Source organism: Moschus berezovskii, chromosome 4 (genome assembly GCF_049115385.1).
Source record: "Moschus berezovskii isolate FMDL1 chromosome 4, NW_MosBer_1.0, whole genome shotgun sequence".
Classification (NCBI taxonomy): domain Eukaryota; kingdom Metazoa; phylum Chordata; class Mammalia; order Artiodactyla; family Moschidae; genus Moschus; species Moschus berezovskii.
This window is the reverse complement of record NC_142463.1, coordinates 11259357-11278358: the sequence shown is the minus strand read 5'-3', so window position 1 is coordinate 11278358 and position 19002 is coordinate 11259357. Positions and strand designations below refer to the sequence as shown.

At 46.2% G+C, this 19002-nt stretch overlaps 1 protein-coding gene across 5 annotated transcripts in view; it reads left to right on the top strand.

Moving 5' to 3' along the window:
* Window positions 1-19002, top strand: part of OSCP1 (organic solute carrier partner 1) — a 37650-nt gene that overhangs the window by 60 nt on the left and 18588 nt on the right. The window contains exons 1-2 of one of the 5 annotated variants that reach the window (XM_055402204.2): window positions 10-273; window positions 18197-18351. In XM_055402204.2, the coding sequence (XP_055258179.2) occupies window positions 18199-18351 (153 nt within the window). In that variant the 5' untranslated portion in view covers window positions 10-273; window positions 18197-18198. Of the gene's footprint in view, window positions 1-9; window positions 274-7641; window positions 8155-15931; window positions 16229-18196; window positions 18352-19002 lie in introns of those variants that run through there. The other 4 variants (XM_055402205.2, XM_055402203.2, XM_088835146.1 and 1 more) reach the window with 4 other exon arrangements.

The following is a 19002-nucleotide window of genomic DNA, read 5'->3' as shown; positions in this document are numbered from 1 at the left end:
TGGGGCTCCTTGTGGCCTGGGACAAGGGGGAATTCACTCGTTCATGCAGCTCTGGGATCCGTGGGCGTCAGAGGCAGAGTCCCTGCCCTCAGGCACCACAGGACACATTCTTATCACACACCTCACACACACTCAGGTAAACAGCCCCCTGTCATCCAGGGGCCGTTCAGTGGAGGCGAGATTGAGCACACGGTGGCACAGAGGAAGCAAGGCTGACTGGCTGCTGGGTGAGGAGGCCAGTGTTGGAACTACCTCTAAACAGTTGCCTAAAGGGTAAGTGGCAGTTCACCAGGCGGGAGTGGGGAGGGAGGGCATCCGAGGCAGGAGGGATTGCAAGTGCAAAGACAAGTGCACGAGCATGTGCTGCACTCAGAGAGCAGTGGAACTGGACACACAGCTTGATAGGTAGGCTCCCGCCGGGCTATGAGAGGCTTCGTGTGCTGGCTGGGAAGGAGTAAGGATAACAAGTCTGTGTTTCCACTAGATGAGCAGCAGCAGTGTAGAGCCGGACAGGATGGGGAGATATCAGAGCGATTAATTGCAGGGAGGCAGGGATATTGGTGTTCAGACTGAGAATCTGATAAAAATCTGTCCCTAAAACTGCACAGGTACAAAATATTGCTTATAAATTCTGAGGCATTACAGACAACTCCCTCCCCACAAAGCCCACCCATTTACAACAATTCAAGTGCCAAGGCCTTGAAGCCTGAGTATGCTTAGTATGTTTGAAAAACCCAAAGAAGACAGTGTGACTAAAGCTGAGTCAGCAAAGAGAAGAGTAGGAAGAGATGAGGTCAGAGGAGTTAGCAGAAACCAAATGATAGGGAGCTTTTGGGGTGTATTAGTCTGTTCAGGCTGCTATTTTAAAGTACCATAAACTGAGTGGCTTAACAGACTTATTTTCTGTTCTGGAGGCTAGCAATTCCAATATCCAGGTGCAGGCGGATTTGGTTTCTGATGAGGAATCTCTTCCTGGCTTGTAGATGGCCGCATCCTGACTATGTCCTCACATGTGGAGGGAGGCAGGAAAGTGGGGAGAGAGAGAAGGAGAAGAGATTGCTTTTGCCCTTCTCAGTTCAGTCACTGAGTTGTGTCCAACTCTGCAACCCCGACTGCAGCACGTCAGGCCTCCCTGTCCATCACCAGCTCCCAGAGTTCACTCAAACTCATATCCATCGAGTCAGTGATGCCATCCAACCATCTCATCTTCTGTCGTCTCCGTCTCCTCCTGCCCTCAATCCTTCCCAGCATCAGGGTCTTTTCCAATGACTCAGCTATTCACATCAGATGGCCAAAGTATCGGAGTTTCAGCTTCAGCATCAGTCCTTCCAATGAAAACCCAGGATTGATCTCCAGAATGGACTGGTTGGATCTCCTTGCAGTCCAAGGGACTCTCAAAGAGTCTTCTCCAACACCACAGTTGAAAAGCATAAATTCTTCGGCGCTCAGCTTTCTTTATAGTCCAGCTCTCACATCCATACATGACCACTGGAAAAACCATAGCCTTGACTAGATGGACTTTTGTTGGCAAAGTAATGTCTCTGCTTTTTAATATGCTGTCCAGGTTGGTCATAACTTTTCTCCCAAGGAGAAAAAAAGTTATTCTTCTAATAAGGGCATTAATCCCCTCATGAGGGCTCTACCCTCATGACCACCTAAAAACCCCATCTCCAAATACCGTCACATTGAGAGTTAGGGCTTCAACCTTTGAATTTGGGAACAAATATTCAGTCCATAACACTGGGGGAAAGACTTTAGATTTCATGCGGCGAGAAAGGAAGGGAGGTGTGTTACAGTGATGTCCAAAGAGCAGCTGGAAACCAGAGACAGGTTTGGGAGTTACCTATAAGGTGATGGAAGCTATGGCTGTGAGTGAAATTGCTCAGGGAGGGGATGTGAGCGAAGAAAACGACCATGTCCAGATGGGAAGGATGATTTCTGAGGGCATATCCTGAGTCAGGAGGAGTAGCTGAGGTCAAGGGGAAGGTGACATGAGGGTGGAACAGAGGGCCTGGGGTCCTGAGGAATCGGAAGTGAGATGAAAGGGTCAGATACCACCTCCAGGAGCAGGAGGGAATGCCTGTTACGGGACAGGACTCGAGTAGACACATCTCCTTTAGAGATGCTATGCTGGAGGAGAAGGCGAGAAAAGGAACACATTCACAGATTCATGGAACAGGTTCTACAGGAAAGGCATTGTTTTAAATGTTGCATTAGTCACATTAACTCATCTAATCTTTAAAGCCACCTTTACCAAACTTCCCCCCGCCAACCCCCCTGCCACATTGGCATAATTATCCTCATCTTACCATGAGAGAATTAAGACTCAGGCAATTTGTCCAAATTCACACAGCTGGTTAGAGGTAGGCAAGGATTCAAACCCACATCTGTCTTGACTCCAAAGCCCATGTTCTGTTCATGATATCACACTGCCTAGGGGAAAAAGTGGTCTGAGAAACTCTGGGAGGAAACTACACTGCAACAAACTCAAATGTTTTTAGCAACCAGGCAGATAGCATAATGCATGAAGGTCAAGAGTAAGATGATGATGCTAAGCTGCTTATTACACTCCCATCCTAGTTATAGTCCCTTTTAAGGCAGTGCACACACCAGCCAAGATCAAATCAAAGCCCTGGGCTGCTAGCTTTCAATCACTGTATTGTATCCACTGAGATGTCGGTTAAGCACCAAAAATTCTTCATGATGAAGCAGTTTCAGTGGAGTGGAGAGAGCTGAATCCAATGGCAATGAAGTGGGTGATGATGATGGGGGAAATTGAGGTTACCAGAGTAGACTATTCTTTTAAAACCTTGATTTTGAAAGGAAGGAAAGTGGACTCCAGAAGGTGTGGGAAAGACTTGAGCTTATATGTTAAGGGAAGACTTTCCAGTGCTACGTGTGATTATCAGTAAGAGGAGGTAATGCTCCAAAGAGAAGATGACGCTAATGAGTTTGAGTTCAGTTGGATTGCGAAGTATTAGGGAGTGCAGAAGAGGTCTCTGGAAAGGCAGTTACAGCCAGAGTGGACAGGCTTGAATGCCTCACAAAGGCATTTCACCTGTGATCTGCCAAACAGTACAAAACCACCTAAGGGATGTCACGCTGAAAGCCTGACAGGTGTCTTCTGGAATTTAGCCTAGCAGCCAGGCCCATGGAAGTGAGAAAAGAGCAGTTAATATGGAGAAACACAGTAATGCAGATAAAAAGAAATGTGAGAAAGATTTTGGTGGGAAAAGCAGAATTGGTGAATAAGACCCAGGGGGAGGGAGCTGGAAAACAAGGCTTGGGTTTCAAGTCTGAGTGTCTGGAGGGGAAGATGATTAGTAGGTTTTCAGTTCAGTTCAGTTCAGTCGCTCAGTCGTGTCCGACTCTCCGCGACCCCATGAATCACAGCACGCCAGGCCTCCCTGTCCATCACCAACTCCCGGAGTACACTCAAACTCATGTCCACAGAGTCGGTGATGCCATCCAGCCATCTCATTCTCCGTCATCCCCTTCTCCTCCCACCCCCAACCTTTCCCAGCATCAGAGTCTTTTCCAGTGAGTCAACTCGTTGCATAAGGTGGCCAAAGTATTGCAGTTTCAGCCTCAGCATCAGTCCCTCCAATGAACATCCAGGATTGATCTCCTTTAGAATGGACTGGTTGGATCTCCTTGCAGTATAAGGGACTCTCAAGAGTCTTCTCCAACACCACAGTTCAAAAGCATCGATTCTTCGGCGATCCGCTTTCTTCACAGTCCAACTCTCACATCCATACATGACCACGAGAAAAACCATTGCCTTGACGGGCCTTGGTTGGCAAAGTAATGTCTCTGCTTTTTAATATACTATCAAGGTTGGTCATAACTTTCCTTCCAAGGAGCAAGCGTCTTTTAATTTCATGGCTGCAATCAGCATCCGAAGTGATTTTGGAGCCCAAAAAAATAAAGTCTGACACTGTTTCCACTGTTTTTCCATCTATTTCCCATGAAGTGATGGGACCAGATGCCATGATCTTTGTTTTCTGAATGTTGAGCTTCAAGCCAACCTTTTCACTCTCCTCCTTCACTTTCATCAAGAGGCTTTTGAGTTCCTCTTCACTTTCTGCCATAAGGGTAGTGTCATCTGCATATCTGAGGTTATTGATATTTCTCCCAGCAATCTTGATTCCAGCTTGTGCTTCTTCCAGCCCAGCGTTCCTCATGATGTACTCTGCATATAAGTTAAATAAGCAAGGTGACAATATACAGCCTTGACGTACTCCTTTTCCTATTTGGAACCAGTCTGCTGTTCCATGTCCAGTTCTAACTGTTGCTTCCTGACCTGCATACAGGTTTCTCAAGAGGCAGGTCAGGTGGTCTGGGATTCCCATCTCTTTCAGAATGTTCCACAGTTTATTGTGATCCACACAGTCAAAGGCTTTGGCATAGTCAATGAAGCAGAAATAGATGTTTTTCTGGAACTCTCTTGCTTTCTCCATGATCCAGCGGATGTTGGCAATTTGATCTCTGGTGCCTCTGCCTTTTCTAAAACCTGCTTGAACATCTGGGAGTTCACGGTTTACATACTGCTGAAGCCTGGCTTGGAGAATTTTGAGCGTGACTTTACTAGCGTGTGAGATGAGTGCAATTGTGCAGTAGTTTGAGCATTCTTTGGCATTGCCTTTCTTTGGGATTGGAATGAAGACTGACCTCTTCCAGTCCTGTGGCCAGCGCTGAGTTTTCCAAATCTGCTGGCATATTGAGTGCAGCACTTTCACAGCATCATCTTTCAAGACTTGAAATAGCTCAACTGGAATTCCATCACCTCCACTAGCTTTGTTTGTTGTGATGCTTTCTAAGGCCCACTTGACTTCACATTCCAAGATGTCTGGCTCTAGGTCAGTGATCACGCTATCGTGACTATCTTGGTCGTGAAGATCTTTTTTGTACAGTTCTTCTGTGTATTCCTGCCACCTCTTCTTAATATCTTCTGCTTCTGTTAGGTCCATACCATTTCTGTCCTTTATCGAGCCCATCTTTGCATGAAATGTTCCCTTGGAATCTCTAATTTTCTTGAAGAGGTCTCTTGTTTTTCCTATTCTGTTGTTTTCCTCTATTTCTTTGCATTGATCACTGAGGAAGTCTTTCTTATCTCTCCTTGCTATTCTTTGGAACTCTGCATTCAGATGCTTATATCTTTCCTTTTCTCCTTTGCTTTTCGCCTCTCTTCTTTTCACAGCTATTTGTAAGGCCTCCTCAGACAGCCATTTCGCTCTTCTGCATTTCTTTTCCATGGGGATGGTCTTGGTCCCTGTCTCCTGTACAATGTCACGAACCTCCGTCCAGAGTTCATCAGGCACTCTATCAATCAGATCTAGTCCCTTAAATCTATTTCTCACTTCCACTGTATAATCATAAGGGATTTGATTTAGGTCATATCTGAATGGTCTAGTGGTTTTCCCTACTTTCTTCAATTTAAGTCTGAATTTCGCAATAAGGAGTTCATGATCTGAGCCACAGTCAGCTCCTGGTCTTGTTTTTGCTAACTGTATACAGCTTCTCCATCTTTGGCTGCAAAGAATATAATCAATCTGATTTCGGTGTTGACCATCTGGTGATGTCCATGTGTAGAGTCTTCTCTTGTGTTGTTGGAAGAGGGTGTTTGCTATGACCAGTGCATTCTCTTGACAAAACTCTATTAGCCTTTGCCCTGCTTCATTCCGTGCTCCAAGGCCAAATTTGCCAGTTACTCCAGGTGTTTCTTGACTTCCTACTTTTGCATTCCAGTCCCCTATAATGAAAAGGACATCTTTTTTGGGTGTTAGTTCTAAAAGGTCTTGTAGGTCTTCATAAAACCGATTAACTTTGGCTTCTTCAGCATTACTGGTTGGGGCATAGGCCTGGATTACTGTAATATTGAATGGTTTGCCTTGGAAACGAACAGAAATCATTCTGTCATTTTTAAGATTGCATCCAAGTACTGCATTTCGGACTCTTTTGTTGACCATGATGGCTACTCCATTTCTTCTAAGGGTTTCCTGCCCACAGTAGTAGAGATAATGGTCATCCGAGTTAAATTCACCCATTCCAGTCCATTTTAATTCACTGATTCCTAGAATGTCGACGTTCACTCTTGCCATCTCCCGTTTGACCACTTCCAATCACAGTAGGTTTTAGAAGCATTGAAATTTACAGAAATGGTTGCTTATCAAAGTAAAAATGTAAAAATAGCAGATGATGAGAAGGTGATCCTGGAGCTCCAGATGAAGGTGAAGAACGTGGTCACTGCCCTCAAAACAGAGAAGTGGATGGTAGGCCTGCTTAACTGTGCAGGAGCTTCAGAGAACACAGCACGCATCCTGAACAGGCCTGGTTTGCTTCCCAGTGCGTGAAACAGAAGGGGCTTCACGCCAAGTGGTTTTTAGGGAGGAAATGCAAATAATTCAGGGACCTCTGGTACTTCCCCCACCTGAAAGTTACCATTTTGCTGAGGGCTTTCCTGGCATTTTGCATGATTTCAGTGATTCCTCTCTGCAACATGGGGAGATGGCTGTCCCCTCCATTTTCCGGTCTGAGGAAGCCAAGGTTCAAAACAACTGCCCCAAGTCACACAGCAAGGAAACTGCAGAGCAGGGATTCAAACCCAGGTCTGCCTGGAGAAGAAAATGTCAACCCACTCCAGTATTCTTGCCTGGAGAACCCCAGGGACAGAGGAGCCTGGTGGTCTACAGTCTATGGAGTCGCAGGAGTCGGACATGACTTAGTGACTAAACCACCAAACCACCACCTACGAAGGTGTTGCAGGAAGGGGGACCCCTTCCAGGGCCTGAAACTGGGCTCTTATCTAACACTTGGAAATGAATTGTCGGAGGAGACACATGTGCTGACAAAGCAAGAGATTTTATATTGGGAAAGGTGGAGAGCAGTAGGGTGAGGGAACCCAGAACTGCTCTGCCACATGGCTTGCAGTCTCAGGTTTTATGGTGATGGGATTAGTTTCTGGGTTGTCCTTAGCCAATCATTCTGACTCAAGAGTCCTTCCTTGTGGTGCGTGCCTTGTTCAGCCAAGATGGATGCCAGAGAGGATTCTGGGAGGTGGTCAGACAGGTGGTATCTCCTTTTGACCTTTCCCGAACTCTTTCGGTTGGTGGAGGCTTATTAGTTCCCTGTTCCTTACCAGGACCTCCTGTCGAAAAACAACTCATGCAAATGGTTACTGTGGTGACTGGCCAGGGTGGGTGGTTTCAATCAGCATGCTTCCCCTAACAAAGGTATAAAGGAATTGACCTCTAACCAAATTGAATCAAATGATTCTCATATTTGTCAGAATCACGCATCTGCCAATTCCTTTGAACTTACTGAGAAAGTCTATTAGAATGGAAAATCTGATTTAATTTGAAAATTGTGTTTTGGCTTTTGTTGGTAAATTTACATGACATAAATAATTTTGAAGCTACTGTGATGATCATATTAAAAATTACTTTAAAAACAAACAAACAGGCCTGTCTGCCCAGAGTCTGCTCTAAAAGAGTTCGGCTTGGGTTTTGTGGCTCAGAGGGTAAATCTGCCTGCAATACAGGAGACCTGAGTTCGATCGCTGGATGGGAAAGATCCCCTGGAGAAGGACTGGCTACCCACTCCAGTATCCTTGCCTGGAGAATCCCATGGACAGAGGAGCCTGGTGGGCTACAGTCCACTGGGTCACAAAGAGTCCGCCAGGACTGAGCGACAAACACTTTCATTTTCCTCCTTTGGGGGCACGTGAGCACTTCGCCGGGGCGCGGAGAGGGTGGCCGCCCTGCGGATCCTCGCCCACCCTCCGGGTCTCAAGAAATTCAAAACCGGCGCTCAGGGCCAAAGGCCGGCGGGGCTCCGTCCAATCAACCCCGTAGGTCTTCGCCGCCCCGCCCAGTACGCGCTCGCCCCCGGGCGCCTCCCAACAAACGGCCTGTTGATTGGCCTTCTTTGCCGCCTGCCGCGTTGCCTAGCAACCGGGCTTCGGGGACGCGGCTGCGGGACCTCCAGGCCTCTGGCTACTAAACCTGGAGGCTCTGTACTAGACGCGCTGGCCTTCCGGCACCATGTCCATGCGGACGCTACCGCTGCTCTTCTTGAACTTGGGCGGGGAGATGCTTTACATCCTGGACCAGCGGCTGCGGGCCCAGAACATCCCCGGAGACAAGGCCCGCAAAGGTGAGAGGCTCCCGGCCAGCACAGCCAGCCCCGGCCCCCTCAGCCAGACCTCTATAGCCAAGCGCCTTTACAGATTGACCAACACCCCTGCCCTCTGCGCTCTTATAGCCGGGGACCTCTTTGATAACGCACAGCCCCATCCAGGCAGAACCCCTCATCACAGTCCCCAAAAGATCGTTTCACCACAGAGGGATTTAATACCCCCATTGAATATTAGGAGGGTACCTGACCTGCCCCCATTTACTCATCCCCTTAAACTGGAGATGATTTCCCCATCTCTCTTGACAATTGATCCCTCCCAAATATGAGCGTCCCAGTGGCCCACCCCTGGCGGCACACTGCTAGTCGGAGCATCCTGTTTCCCCCTAGCGAACCTTCTGAGTCTCCATTCCCTTGTGCAGTATCCTCCTTCATAAACAGGAGGCCAGTCTTGCTAAGTTCAGAAGCTAGTTCTCGAAAGGTGGGCATCTGAAATACCATAGATAAATAAGAGAATATAAGACATTTTTTTTCCCTTCACAATTGTTTGGAGAGAATGCAGTTGTGGAAATAATTATATGAGAGTTTCTAAAATGCAAAATCTGCCTCCCATACACACCACATCTAACCCCAGAGAAATGGCCACCCAGAGCTCTCTGCCACCCTTTTTCTCTCCTTTTTGCCCTCCTTCTCAACCAACAGCTGTTTTCACTAAGTTTCCTGGGATTAAGGATGAAGGAAATACTGTATTTGAAGACAGAGAAAGGCAGTTGGTATAAAGGTATCTGACATAGCCACTGATTCAAATATTGACTGTCTCCAACAGTCTTCGTACGCTCAATTGATGTTCAGCACACAGATGCAGATACTCACTGTTGTATCTGTGCAATTGAGCCCAAGTCCATGCATACAGAGAAAGAGTTCCCTGTGGCATTCCCCCTCCATTAGTTCTGTACACTGCTGCCAGTGAGCATTCTAACATTCCAGTCTGTCCATACACCTTGCTATTTAAAACCCTTTGTCAGCTTCCCACTGCTGTCTGGATGGAGGCCAAGTCCTTGGCAGGACATTTCAGGGACCTTCCTGATCTGACCCCCTGTCCACCTCTGCAGTCCCAGCTTCCACCGCTGCCTGCTTCCTACTGTGTATCTTAATACCAAACTGCTTGTAGGTCTCCATTTAAAGCATGCTCACTCATGTTTCCATGCTGGTAATTCCCATTCTACCCCAACCCTCCCATTTCCAAGCTAGTCACTTCCCTCCCAATCCTGCATTATTCAGCTTAAGAATCATCTCCTCATCTCCACATGGGAAACGGCCTGCGCATACTCCCATACCAGATCTGTGCCCCTCCTCAACCTTATCGCTAGCCATATTATACTGAAATGGTCTGCATATGTGTCTGTCTCCCCCACGTGATTGTCTGATTCACCTTTGTACTCCTGCACCTAGCATAATGCCTGCAACTGAATAAACTAGTGTTCAGTAAATGTTTGTTGAACTACTGTTTGATATTACATTGCTGTTTTAGAGGGTTCTGTTTTCCTTGGTGCTATGTTGTGTGATTTCATTTAGGCTTTTGGCACCAGTGAGCTGATAGGTAGTGCTTGGACTGGTGGTCTGCAATCTTGGAAGGCAGGATACATTAGCACTTAAGAACATGCAGTCTGGAGTCATACAGATATGGTTCCCAATTCCAGCTTTGCCATTTAACTGTATGACCAAGGTCATTGTATGACCTTGGAGGGTAAACTCTGTATGCCTGTTTCTTTCTCCTTAGAAGGGGAATAATAAAATATACCTCACAGTGACATTGTAAAGATCGAATGAGGTGATGTACTTAACATGTTTCAGACAATGAGTAGCAGGTGTGGTCTTTCAAGAGGCGGCCTGGGCAAGACCCTGGGATTATACTAGGGGACTGGCTTCCTTTGTGTTCAGGAGCTACGGTCATGGGTTTGCTAGAGACGGCATCAGGGAGTTTCAGCCGTCTTCTGTAATTCACGTTCACACACTTTGCTTCACCATTGAGTTGTGTCAGATGCCATTGAGGTGCTGGGCAGAGCCTCATGCAGCCCTTCTGTGCATCCTCTGGAGGTAGGGCTTTTGATCAGTCTTTCCAGTAACTGATTCTAAACCTGGGGGATATGTCTTCCTAATGCAATAGCAGCAAACATTTATTAAGCACTTAACCATGTACCATGGGCTTCTCTGAACACCTTAATCCCCACAACTACCCTATCATGTAGGTGATACTACTATCCCCGTTTTACAGATGGGGAAAGTGAGGTTCATTTTCCCAGGTTTACATAACTGGTAAGAAGGAAGAGGAATGGATTTGAACCCAGGTCATCAGGCTCCAGAGCTCATACTCTTCACCCACAACCTTCAGGGCTGCCCTGTACTTCCATACTCAAGGGGGCTACATCAGGATCTTTGTGGAGGGAATGGGGTGGGGAGGGAGTTGGAGGGTTGGGAGGGAGAGACTTGAAAAAAAATTCCAGGAGACCCACTGGTCTCATCAAAGAAATGACAGAAAGTCGTTGGTTGATGAGGACATGCAGAAAATAGAACGAAAAAACAGGGCAGAGTGTGTGAGATTCAAAACAGTCAACTAGTCCTCACTGAAGCTCTGGGTGGAAATCGTATTTCTTCTAGAAGTTTTTGCTGTCTTACACAACTAATTGGTCTCCTGGAGGCAATCCCGCGCCCTTAAGTCCAGGGCCGATCTTGCAGTTTCTCCCCAGAAGGCAGCTCGCTCTAGTTTAGCCTTCAACAGAAAGGAAGTGCTCTCTCTGTGGGGCAACTTCTGACTGTTGCATACTGAATGAGGTCCCACGTTTAAGCAATTGCCAGAATAATAAAAAGTTGCCTTTGCCTCACTCCTGGAAGATCCCCTGGAGAAGGGAAAGGCTACCCACTCCAGTATTCTGCCCTGGAGAATTCCATCGACTGTATAGTCCATGGCGTTGCAAAGAGTCAGACACGACTAAGCAACTTTCACTCACTCACCCTCTTACAGATACTCATAAGCAAGGCCCTCTTACCATTTGTTTGCCTTCGTCATTTGACAGAAGGGGAAACTAAGGCATGGGGCTATTAAGTGATTTTCCCAAGATATGCAGATACAGAGTAGTACTGAGCAACCAAGTGCTGAGAGATACTATATTTATTTTTATAGTTCCAATTTAACAGGAAGCTCTGGATAAGCCTTGAGCCTACCTCCCACTCAAAATATAAGTAAAGTGGAACTGTCAAAACAAGTCATCGTTTTTTACCTCCCGGGATCCTCAGGAGGAAGAGGGCCAGGAGCACACACAGCTCAACAGCGACCCCTCCTGGAGCTGAACGACACTGCCTGCAGGAGTGCCTGGTAGCCCTGGGCATGTGTTCGCCAACTCTTTTTTTTTTTTGATCAGCAGCGGTAATCACTCTCCCTTAGGGTTGGTGAGCCCCTGGCTGCCCCTCTTTTGCCAAACACACCTTCAAGAGGGTTTCAGCTCTGTCTCTCTGAATTCCCACGAGCCTATCAGGGAAGACCGCCTGTAAAATAAATGCCCTGAAATGACAAATGTGGACATTATGCTAAAGAAGCCAGCATCTGCTTAAAGAAGGCTAGAGTCTTGGTGTTGCTTCCCCAGTGTTTTCTCTCCAGAACCCTGTAACTCTGTGGGAGAAAGATGGTGAATTTTCCCAGAGGAGTCTGACCCTGCAGTAGGAACCCTTTGCAGCTAGGCAGGACATGGCACTCGCTGTGCTTTTAGGAGGGTCTCTTAGGAGCTGTCGGCATTGCATACTGAAGGCACATATATGCTAATTATATTATACTATGCATGTTATAACCTCAGGAGTCACTTCTCAAACAATTTAGTGCAAATGTTCCCAAAATACACCAAACTACAAAATGTTTTTAAAATGTGGTTGTGTGTAGCACTCTGTTTATCCTTGGATGGTTTTAGATTGAAATCTCTCCCAAAAAAATGAAGGAACGAAAAAAAAAGTCATCCCGAGCCTTTATGGGTGGTGCCCAAAATTCTGAAGTAGAGAAAGCAGAACTAGGAGAGAAGCCAGATGAGTGTTTGATGCGTCTACTTTATCCCCACAGCAACCCTAGGATGGGTGCAATTATGATCCCCATTTCACAGATGAAGAAACTGAGATTACACAAGCTGCTTGAAGTTATACAGCTGGTAAACAGTAGAGCCGTCTCAGCCCATTAAAGGGTCATGATTCTCACAGATTTCTCTAGCCAAGTACATTTTTCCTTATTTGGTCTCTTCTTGGCAATTCCCTGTCTACCTGTGTCCCCAGGAGCTTTCTGTACAGTGGTCCCATCATTATTTCCCTTTTTACATGGAAGTCATACCTCTCTGTATAAAAGGTAACTCAGAAACAAATAGTTTTTTTCTGTTAATTTATATTTCTAGTTTTTGTGTGTTTTTTTTTAATTTGAGTAGTTCTGTGTTCTAGAAAAAGACCTCTTCCATTAATAAGAGAATCAGGTTGTAAAGAAAGAAAATTCTTTCTGTACCTGTTCTCAGGATTATTCTTCCTTGTGGAAGTTAGTGTTTTTAAAAGCCTTACTTTGAATGATGTCTGCTCTCAGAGTGTTATAGAAGATGGCTTCTTGAGCCTTGCAAGGTAAACCCCAGGGTTTTTTGTCCTCCCGAGCTTCCTCTCCTCCTGGGTCACCCTCTATAAGATACAGCCTCCCTAGGGCTTTTTTGGAACTTGTTATTTATCCATCAGCTTTTTAAAAGCTTCAAATGGAAGGCAGAGTATTTGCATTAAACATTAATGCAAACATGAAAAATAAAGTTTCATAAGCCAGATTGTTGGAATTGGTATTTTTAAAGCCTCGTTGAAAATAACGTTCTTGCTTCATGAACTGGTGTTTTCTTTTTATATGCTTCATGTAGATGAATGGACAGAGGTGGACAGAAAACGAGGTATGCTATCTTGGGGCTGCATGTATTCAGTCTGCATCCACAGGTTCACCCAATCCTTCCTCAGTGGGCTTAGAGTGGAACCACTCTAGACATTTCCAAGTAAAAGAATAGGGGTTTCTCTTTAGCTGAGGTATTGGTTATACAGTTGAATCTTTTAAATACAGCATGAAAGATGAAAACCAAGCAAACATTAGTCAAAGGACCATATTGCACCCGAGGTATTTGTCCCTTTTCACAGTTCCAAACTTTGCAAGGACACCTGGGACAATAGCTACATTTCCAGGTGGGCTGTCCTGTTTAGTTGTCCTTAGAACAATTCTGTGATAGCATCATGTAGCCAAAGAGCTGTTCTCCTGAGCACACAGAGATATCTGTTGAGCAACTGCGAAACGCGGAAGCATGTGGCTGCATGGCCGTCAGGCTTAAGCACAGGAGGCATGGCAGGCATGCACTGTGGTCTTACCACCCCAGGTCTTCAGTTTCCCCTTCACCTGCAACCAGTAGCACACCTGAGAAAGCTGTTGATGCCTCAGAATAAAACCTTCACCTTTCTCACCTTTAAATGTCATCATCTGACCCTGGGTATAGTTTATGCATGTCGTCAGCCATCAGCCTCGATGTTTTAAGTCCTCTCTCCACACTAAGTATGCAGAGGAGATAACATGTGTGGTATTTAAGAGCACAGGCACTAGAATCAAACAGCCCATTCTGATTTCAGCTCCACCCCCTGCTATGTGACCTTGGGCTTTAACCTCTCGAAAACTCAGTTTTCCCCTCTGATACAATAGGGTAATACTTCAGCAAATGCTTTGTCCAGCACACCCCCACTAGCCTCTTGTGCTTGTTTGCTATCATTTTAGTTTCTTAAATTGGTTTATAGTCTGATTTGGTTTGCCCTGGTTTTAAGAAACTTGAGTATTCTTGAATCTCTGTTCTTTTTCTTTTCAAAGCCCTAGCAACTGGGGGTGAGGCGCGGGCTACCCTTCAAAATCGTTTAATTATTTATTTCTTTAAATGAGATAATGAATGGAAAGTTCTAAGCCCAGGACTTGCAACATAATAAGGCTTCAAAATATGGTAACCACCCAGAAATAGTAGCTTCTCTTTTTTACCCTTGGTTTCAAGTTGTGTATTCCAATAAACAATAAAATTTACAGCAAAAGTACTAGTTAAAAAGGCAGTTGCTTTCATCAAGAGAATTATTTCATCAGGCCAGTCTCAAAAGTCCAATCGAAGTGGTTGGTAAACTTTTATAATATTTCACAACCATCTTTCACCACTTCTCTTGAGCAATTTTTGGCCCACCTCTTGATACACTGCAGAATTTCAGGTGAGAAGTATGGATTTTGAAGACTTTTTGTGTAAGTAACTGAATCACTGGAATTTATCTTACATATCCAAAAGTAATAAGCAGAAACTGACTTCATAGTCCAAACCCAGGATTAGAAGCCTGATACGTTAAGAACTCAGTTACTGACCCTTCCAGGGCACCCATGAAAACCACCCCTCCACACAGCTGGCTTTAGTCTCCTGATGAAATCTGGCTCCTAGCACAGTCCTTTCTCTTGCAATTATGCCGAGCTCATGTGAGTGCCAAAAGCGAACACCAAGACAAACTCACAGATCAGGTTAAAACTTCTCAGAGGACTTCGCTGGTGGTCCAGTGGCTAATGCAGGGTAATGCAGGGGGTGGGGGTTCCATCCCCAGTCGGGGAACTAAGATCCCACGTGCCTCAGAGCAGCTCAGCCCACGCGCCACAGCTACTGAGCCTGCTGAGTGCCATAACTAGAGAGTCCGTGCACCATGATGAAAGACCCTGCATGCTGCAACTAAGATGCAGCCAAATAAAATAAATATTATTTTTTAAAAAAAAACTACTCAGGTTTAGCCGAAATATAGTGTGGGCTGCTACTCTTGGGCAAGGATAACATTCCCTTCCTCTCTGCCCCAGCAAGTGCCAGCTGAAGCGCACTGTGAGATGTAAGCGTGTTCATTTGTGCCCCCGTGCTCCTTCCAAAACTTTAAACCAAGCTGGGTGCCCTGGGTGCCAGGACCCAACTGCAAAACTGCCATATCCCCTTGGGGGCATTTGTGTTCACTGCTCCGCCCACAGGGACAGGGCCTGCCACGCTCTCTTCCAGTGGGAGAACTTTCTGGAAGTTCTTATGCAAGAAGCCATGGTGATACAGAGCTTATTCACTTCCCAAAGAAAAGGCTTCACTTTGCTTTTTACTTTGCCGGAGTGGCTGACAATCACCTTGAGGCTTTCTTTCTTTTCCATTCCATTCAGTCACTCAGTCGTGTCCGACTCTTTTTGCGACCCCGTGGACTGTGGCCTACCAGGCTTCTCCGTCCATGGGATTCTCCAGGCAAGAATACTGGAGTGGGTTACCATTTCCTTCTCCAGGGGATCTTCCCGACCCAGGGTTCGAACCCGAATCTCCCGCATTGGAGGCAGACGCTTTAACCTCTGAGCCACCAGGGAAGCTTCTTTCTTTCAGAACTGACTTATTTGGGTCTAAGCTATTTTCCTAGATCTTGCTAAAGGCTCAAAGACCCTAGAGACATGACTTGGCAGCTCAGTGAACAGGAGCTGTTTGTAATCGTGAACATAATCAGAGCTGATGCGATTCTTTAATGTGAATTCTTCCTCTTTGGCACTCCTCCCTGGCCTCCATAAACCTATGGAAAATTCTTCAAATTCCCTCTTTTTTGAGGCCTTATATGTGGCTTTCCGTGTGTAGCTATTTCCATGCAAACTCTACATTTATATAGGCTGCAGTAAGAAAAATGTCAGAAAGTCCAGTTTATTGCAGACCTCTGCTTGTTTTGGAGAAGGAAATGGCAACCCACTCCAGTATTCTTGCCTAGAGAATCCTGTGGACAGAGGAGCCTGGTGGGCTGCTGTCCATAGGGTCGCACAGAGTCGGACACGACTGAAGCGACTTAACATGTATGCACGCCTTGGAGAAGGAAATGGCACCCCACTCCAGTATTCTTGACTGGAGAATCCCAGGGATGGAGGAGCCTGGTGGGCGGCCATTTATGGGGTTGCACAGAGTCAGACATGACTGAAGTGACTTAGCAACAGCAGCAGCAGCAGCAGCTTGCTTGTTTAGATCGAAGACCAAAGGCCATGCTTGAGGTAAACGCAGAAGAGTTCATGGGTCTCCAGGCTGTCCACAGTAGGGAGAGGTTAGTGCACATTGAGTGTACGCTGGCCTGGGCTGAAACTGTCCCATATGAAGGATACCCTGTGTTGGTAATGGATCTGCTTCTCCCTCACTGATGGGATGGGGTCTAGAGTAAAATACAGAGGTCAAGTGTGAGTCCAGTACTTCCGAAAGCAGTCACACTCAGTCTGTTCTTTCGTGTCAGGTTGGGAGTGGGGAGAGGGGCTGTTTCCCTCCCTGCCTTTCTCCATAACCCTTCCATTTAAGATTTAAGTACAGCTAGTCCTCGGCTCCCCGCTTCTCCCCAAAACCCTCTTTGAGATGCTTTAAAATGCTGGCCTGAGCCCTCAGGGTACTTCTGTCAGTTACTTAGAGGTAGAAAGAGTCTCTGAAATCGTGACCTTGCTTCACTCTCTAAGATACAAGGGTGACCGTGGGTCACCTGCTGTGTCCTTTGTGTGGCAAGAGAGAGAGAGAGATCTGTATCTTTCAGCAATAATCACTCATGTCATTCTGTATCATTATTTTAAGTAACCAGTTTTCTTCCAGATTTTAATTACTATGAATGTATAGTATCAGCATCCATATACAGTCACCTTTAGGCAGGAATATATCTGGCTTAATTAAGAATAATCTGTGTTCAACCATATCTGTTTCTATTTCTTGTACCAAATGGTTTTCCTAGCCCTCAAATGATGTCATTTGAGTAGCACAAAATACCTAAATGAATGAGTGAGTGAAGACCTAGAATTATAGATACTTTGATTTGCACACACCTGAGCTTCCCTGGTAGCTCAGTTGGTAAAGAATCCGCTTGCAATGCAGAAAACCCCAGTTCGATTCCTGGGTCAGGAAGATCCCCTGGAGAAGGGATAGGCTACCCACTCCAATATTCTTGCCTGGAGAGAATCTGCATGAACAGAGGAGCCTCCCAGGCTACAGCCCATGGGGTTGCAAAGAGTTGGACACAACTGAAGCTACTAAGCACACTAGGACCTTTTATTCTCGCCACCTGGAAATTTTCCATCTGAACAACAGTATGGGACGTATCACTGCAGTATGATATCAGCATTATAGATCATTTAGAGAAATTGAGACAGCCTCAAACGGTGTATGGAGAAGGCGATGGCACCCCACTCCAGTGTTCTTGCCTGGAGAATCCCAGGGACGGAGGAGCCTAGTAGGCTACAGTCCATGGGGTAGCGAAGAGTCGGGCACGACTAAGTGACTTCACTTTCATTTTTCACTTTCACGCATTGGAGAAGGAAATGGCAACCCACTCGGTTGTTCTTGCCTGGAGAATCCCAGGGATGGCGGAGCCTGGTGGGCTGCCGTCTATGGGGTCGCACAGAGTCAGACACGACTGAAATGACTTAGCTGCAGCAGCAGCCAATGGTGTTAATCTGAAGTACACATCTTGTAGAAACACTAGAAAAAGTTTTCATCTCTAACCAGTGGGTAGGTCCTGTGTCTATTTTTGTAAACTGTTTTGAATTTTAAAAAAAGTCAATTACCATTATAGGTCCCATTTTATAAAATTTAAGGTAAAAATGTTATAGATTTGCTAAACAAACAGGAAAAGTGATGCTGTTTCTCATTGTGAGGTGGATATCTAATCTGCAATGCTAATAGAAGTCTTTTTTAGAGAAAGAATAAATATGTTCTCTATCATCAAGTGACATGTTGTATGTGAAAGTGGTTTGAACCACAGTACATTGCCACGTGTATGTTTGCCCTAAGATGGGCTCATAAGGCACTCTGGACCCTGCTTTCCACTGGGACACACGTGGGGTTTCTCCCCAGGAAGCAGGTCTCCAGGCGCACTGCATCCCCATACTATGTAGGCCCCGCCCCTCCATTCCATCTGTGCGCAGGGAGCACTTCCTGAATAAAGCTTCCACCAGTGCTTTGCTCACCTGCATCCTCTCTTGTCTCTACAGTTATGAATGACATCATTTCAACCATGTTCAATCAAAAGTTCATGGAGGAATTGTTCAAACCCCAAGAGCTCTACTCCAAGAAGGCCCTGAGGACCGTCTACGACCGCCTGGCTCATGCCTCGATCATGAGACTGAACCAGGCCAGCATGGATAAGGTGAGCAGCTCCCTCCGTCCCCTGGGCTGCGTTTCTTATGGATTACCACAGACTGGAGTCCAAGGAGATGATGTGTGCAGTGGTGCATGCCAAAAGACAAGCACATGTAAACATGTCTTGTTCTTGAGTTTCAAGTTGGGAAGGACCTCAGAAGTCATCCGCACCAACCCCTCTGTTCAGTTCAGTTCAGTCTCTCAGCCATGTCCAACTCTTTGTGACTCCATGGACTGCAGCACACCAGGCTTCCCTGTCCATCACCAACTACTGAAACTTGCTCAAACTCATATCCATCAAGTCAGTGATGCCATCCAACCATCTCATCCTCTGTTGTCCCCTTCTCCTCCTGCCTTCAACCTTTCCCAGAATCAGGGTCTTTTCCAATGAGTCAGTTCTTCGCATCAGGTGGCCAAATATTGGAGCTTCAAACCCCTCTGTAATTTATTAAGTCAGAGTGCTGGTCTGCATGTCCATGTTTAGATTGTGAGGGACAGGGAGGCCTGCCGTGCTGCAGTCCGTGGGGTCACACAGAGTCAGACTCGGCTGGGCGAACAATCCAATACAAGCACCCAACCCTGCTGAATTCTGCTTCCTTCTTAGCAGATCTCGGCTCTGCAAACCAGGCGTTTTTTAAAGAGCAAATTCAGAACCACT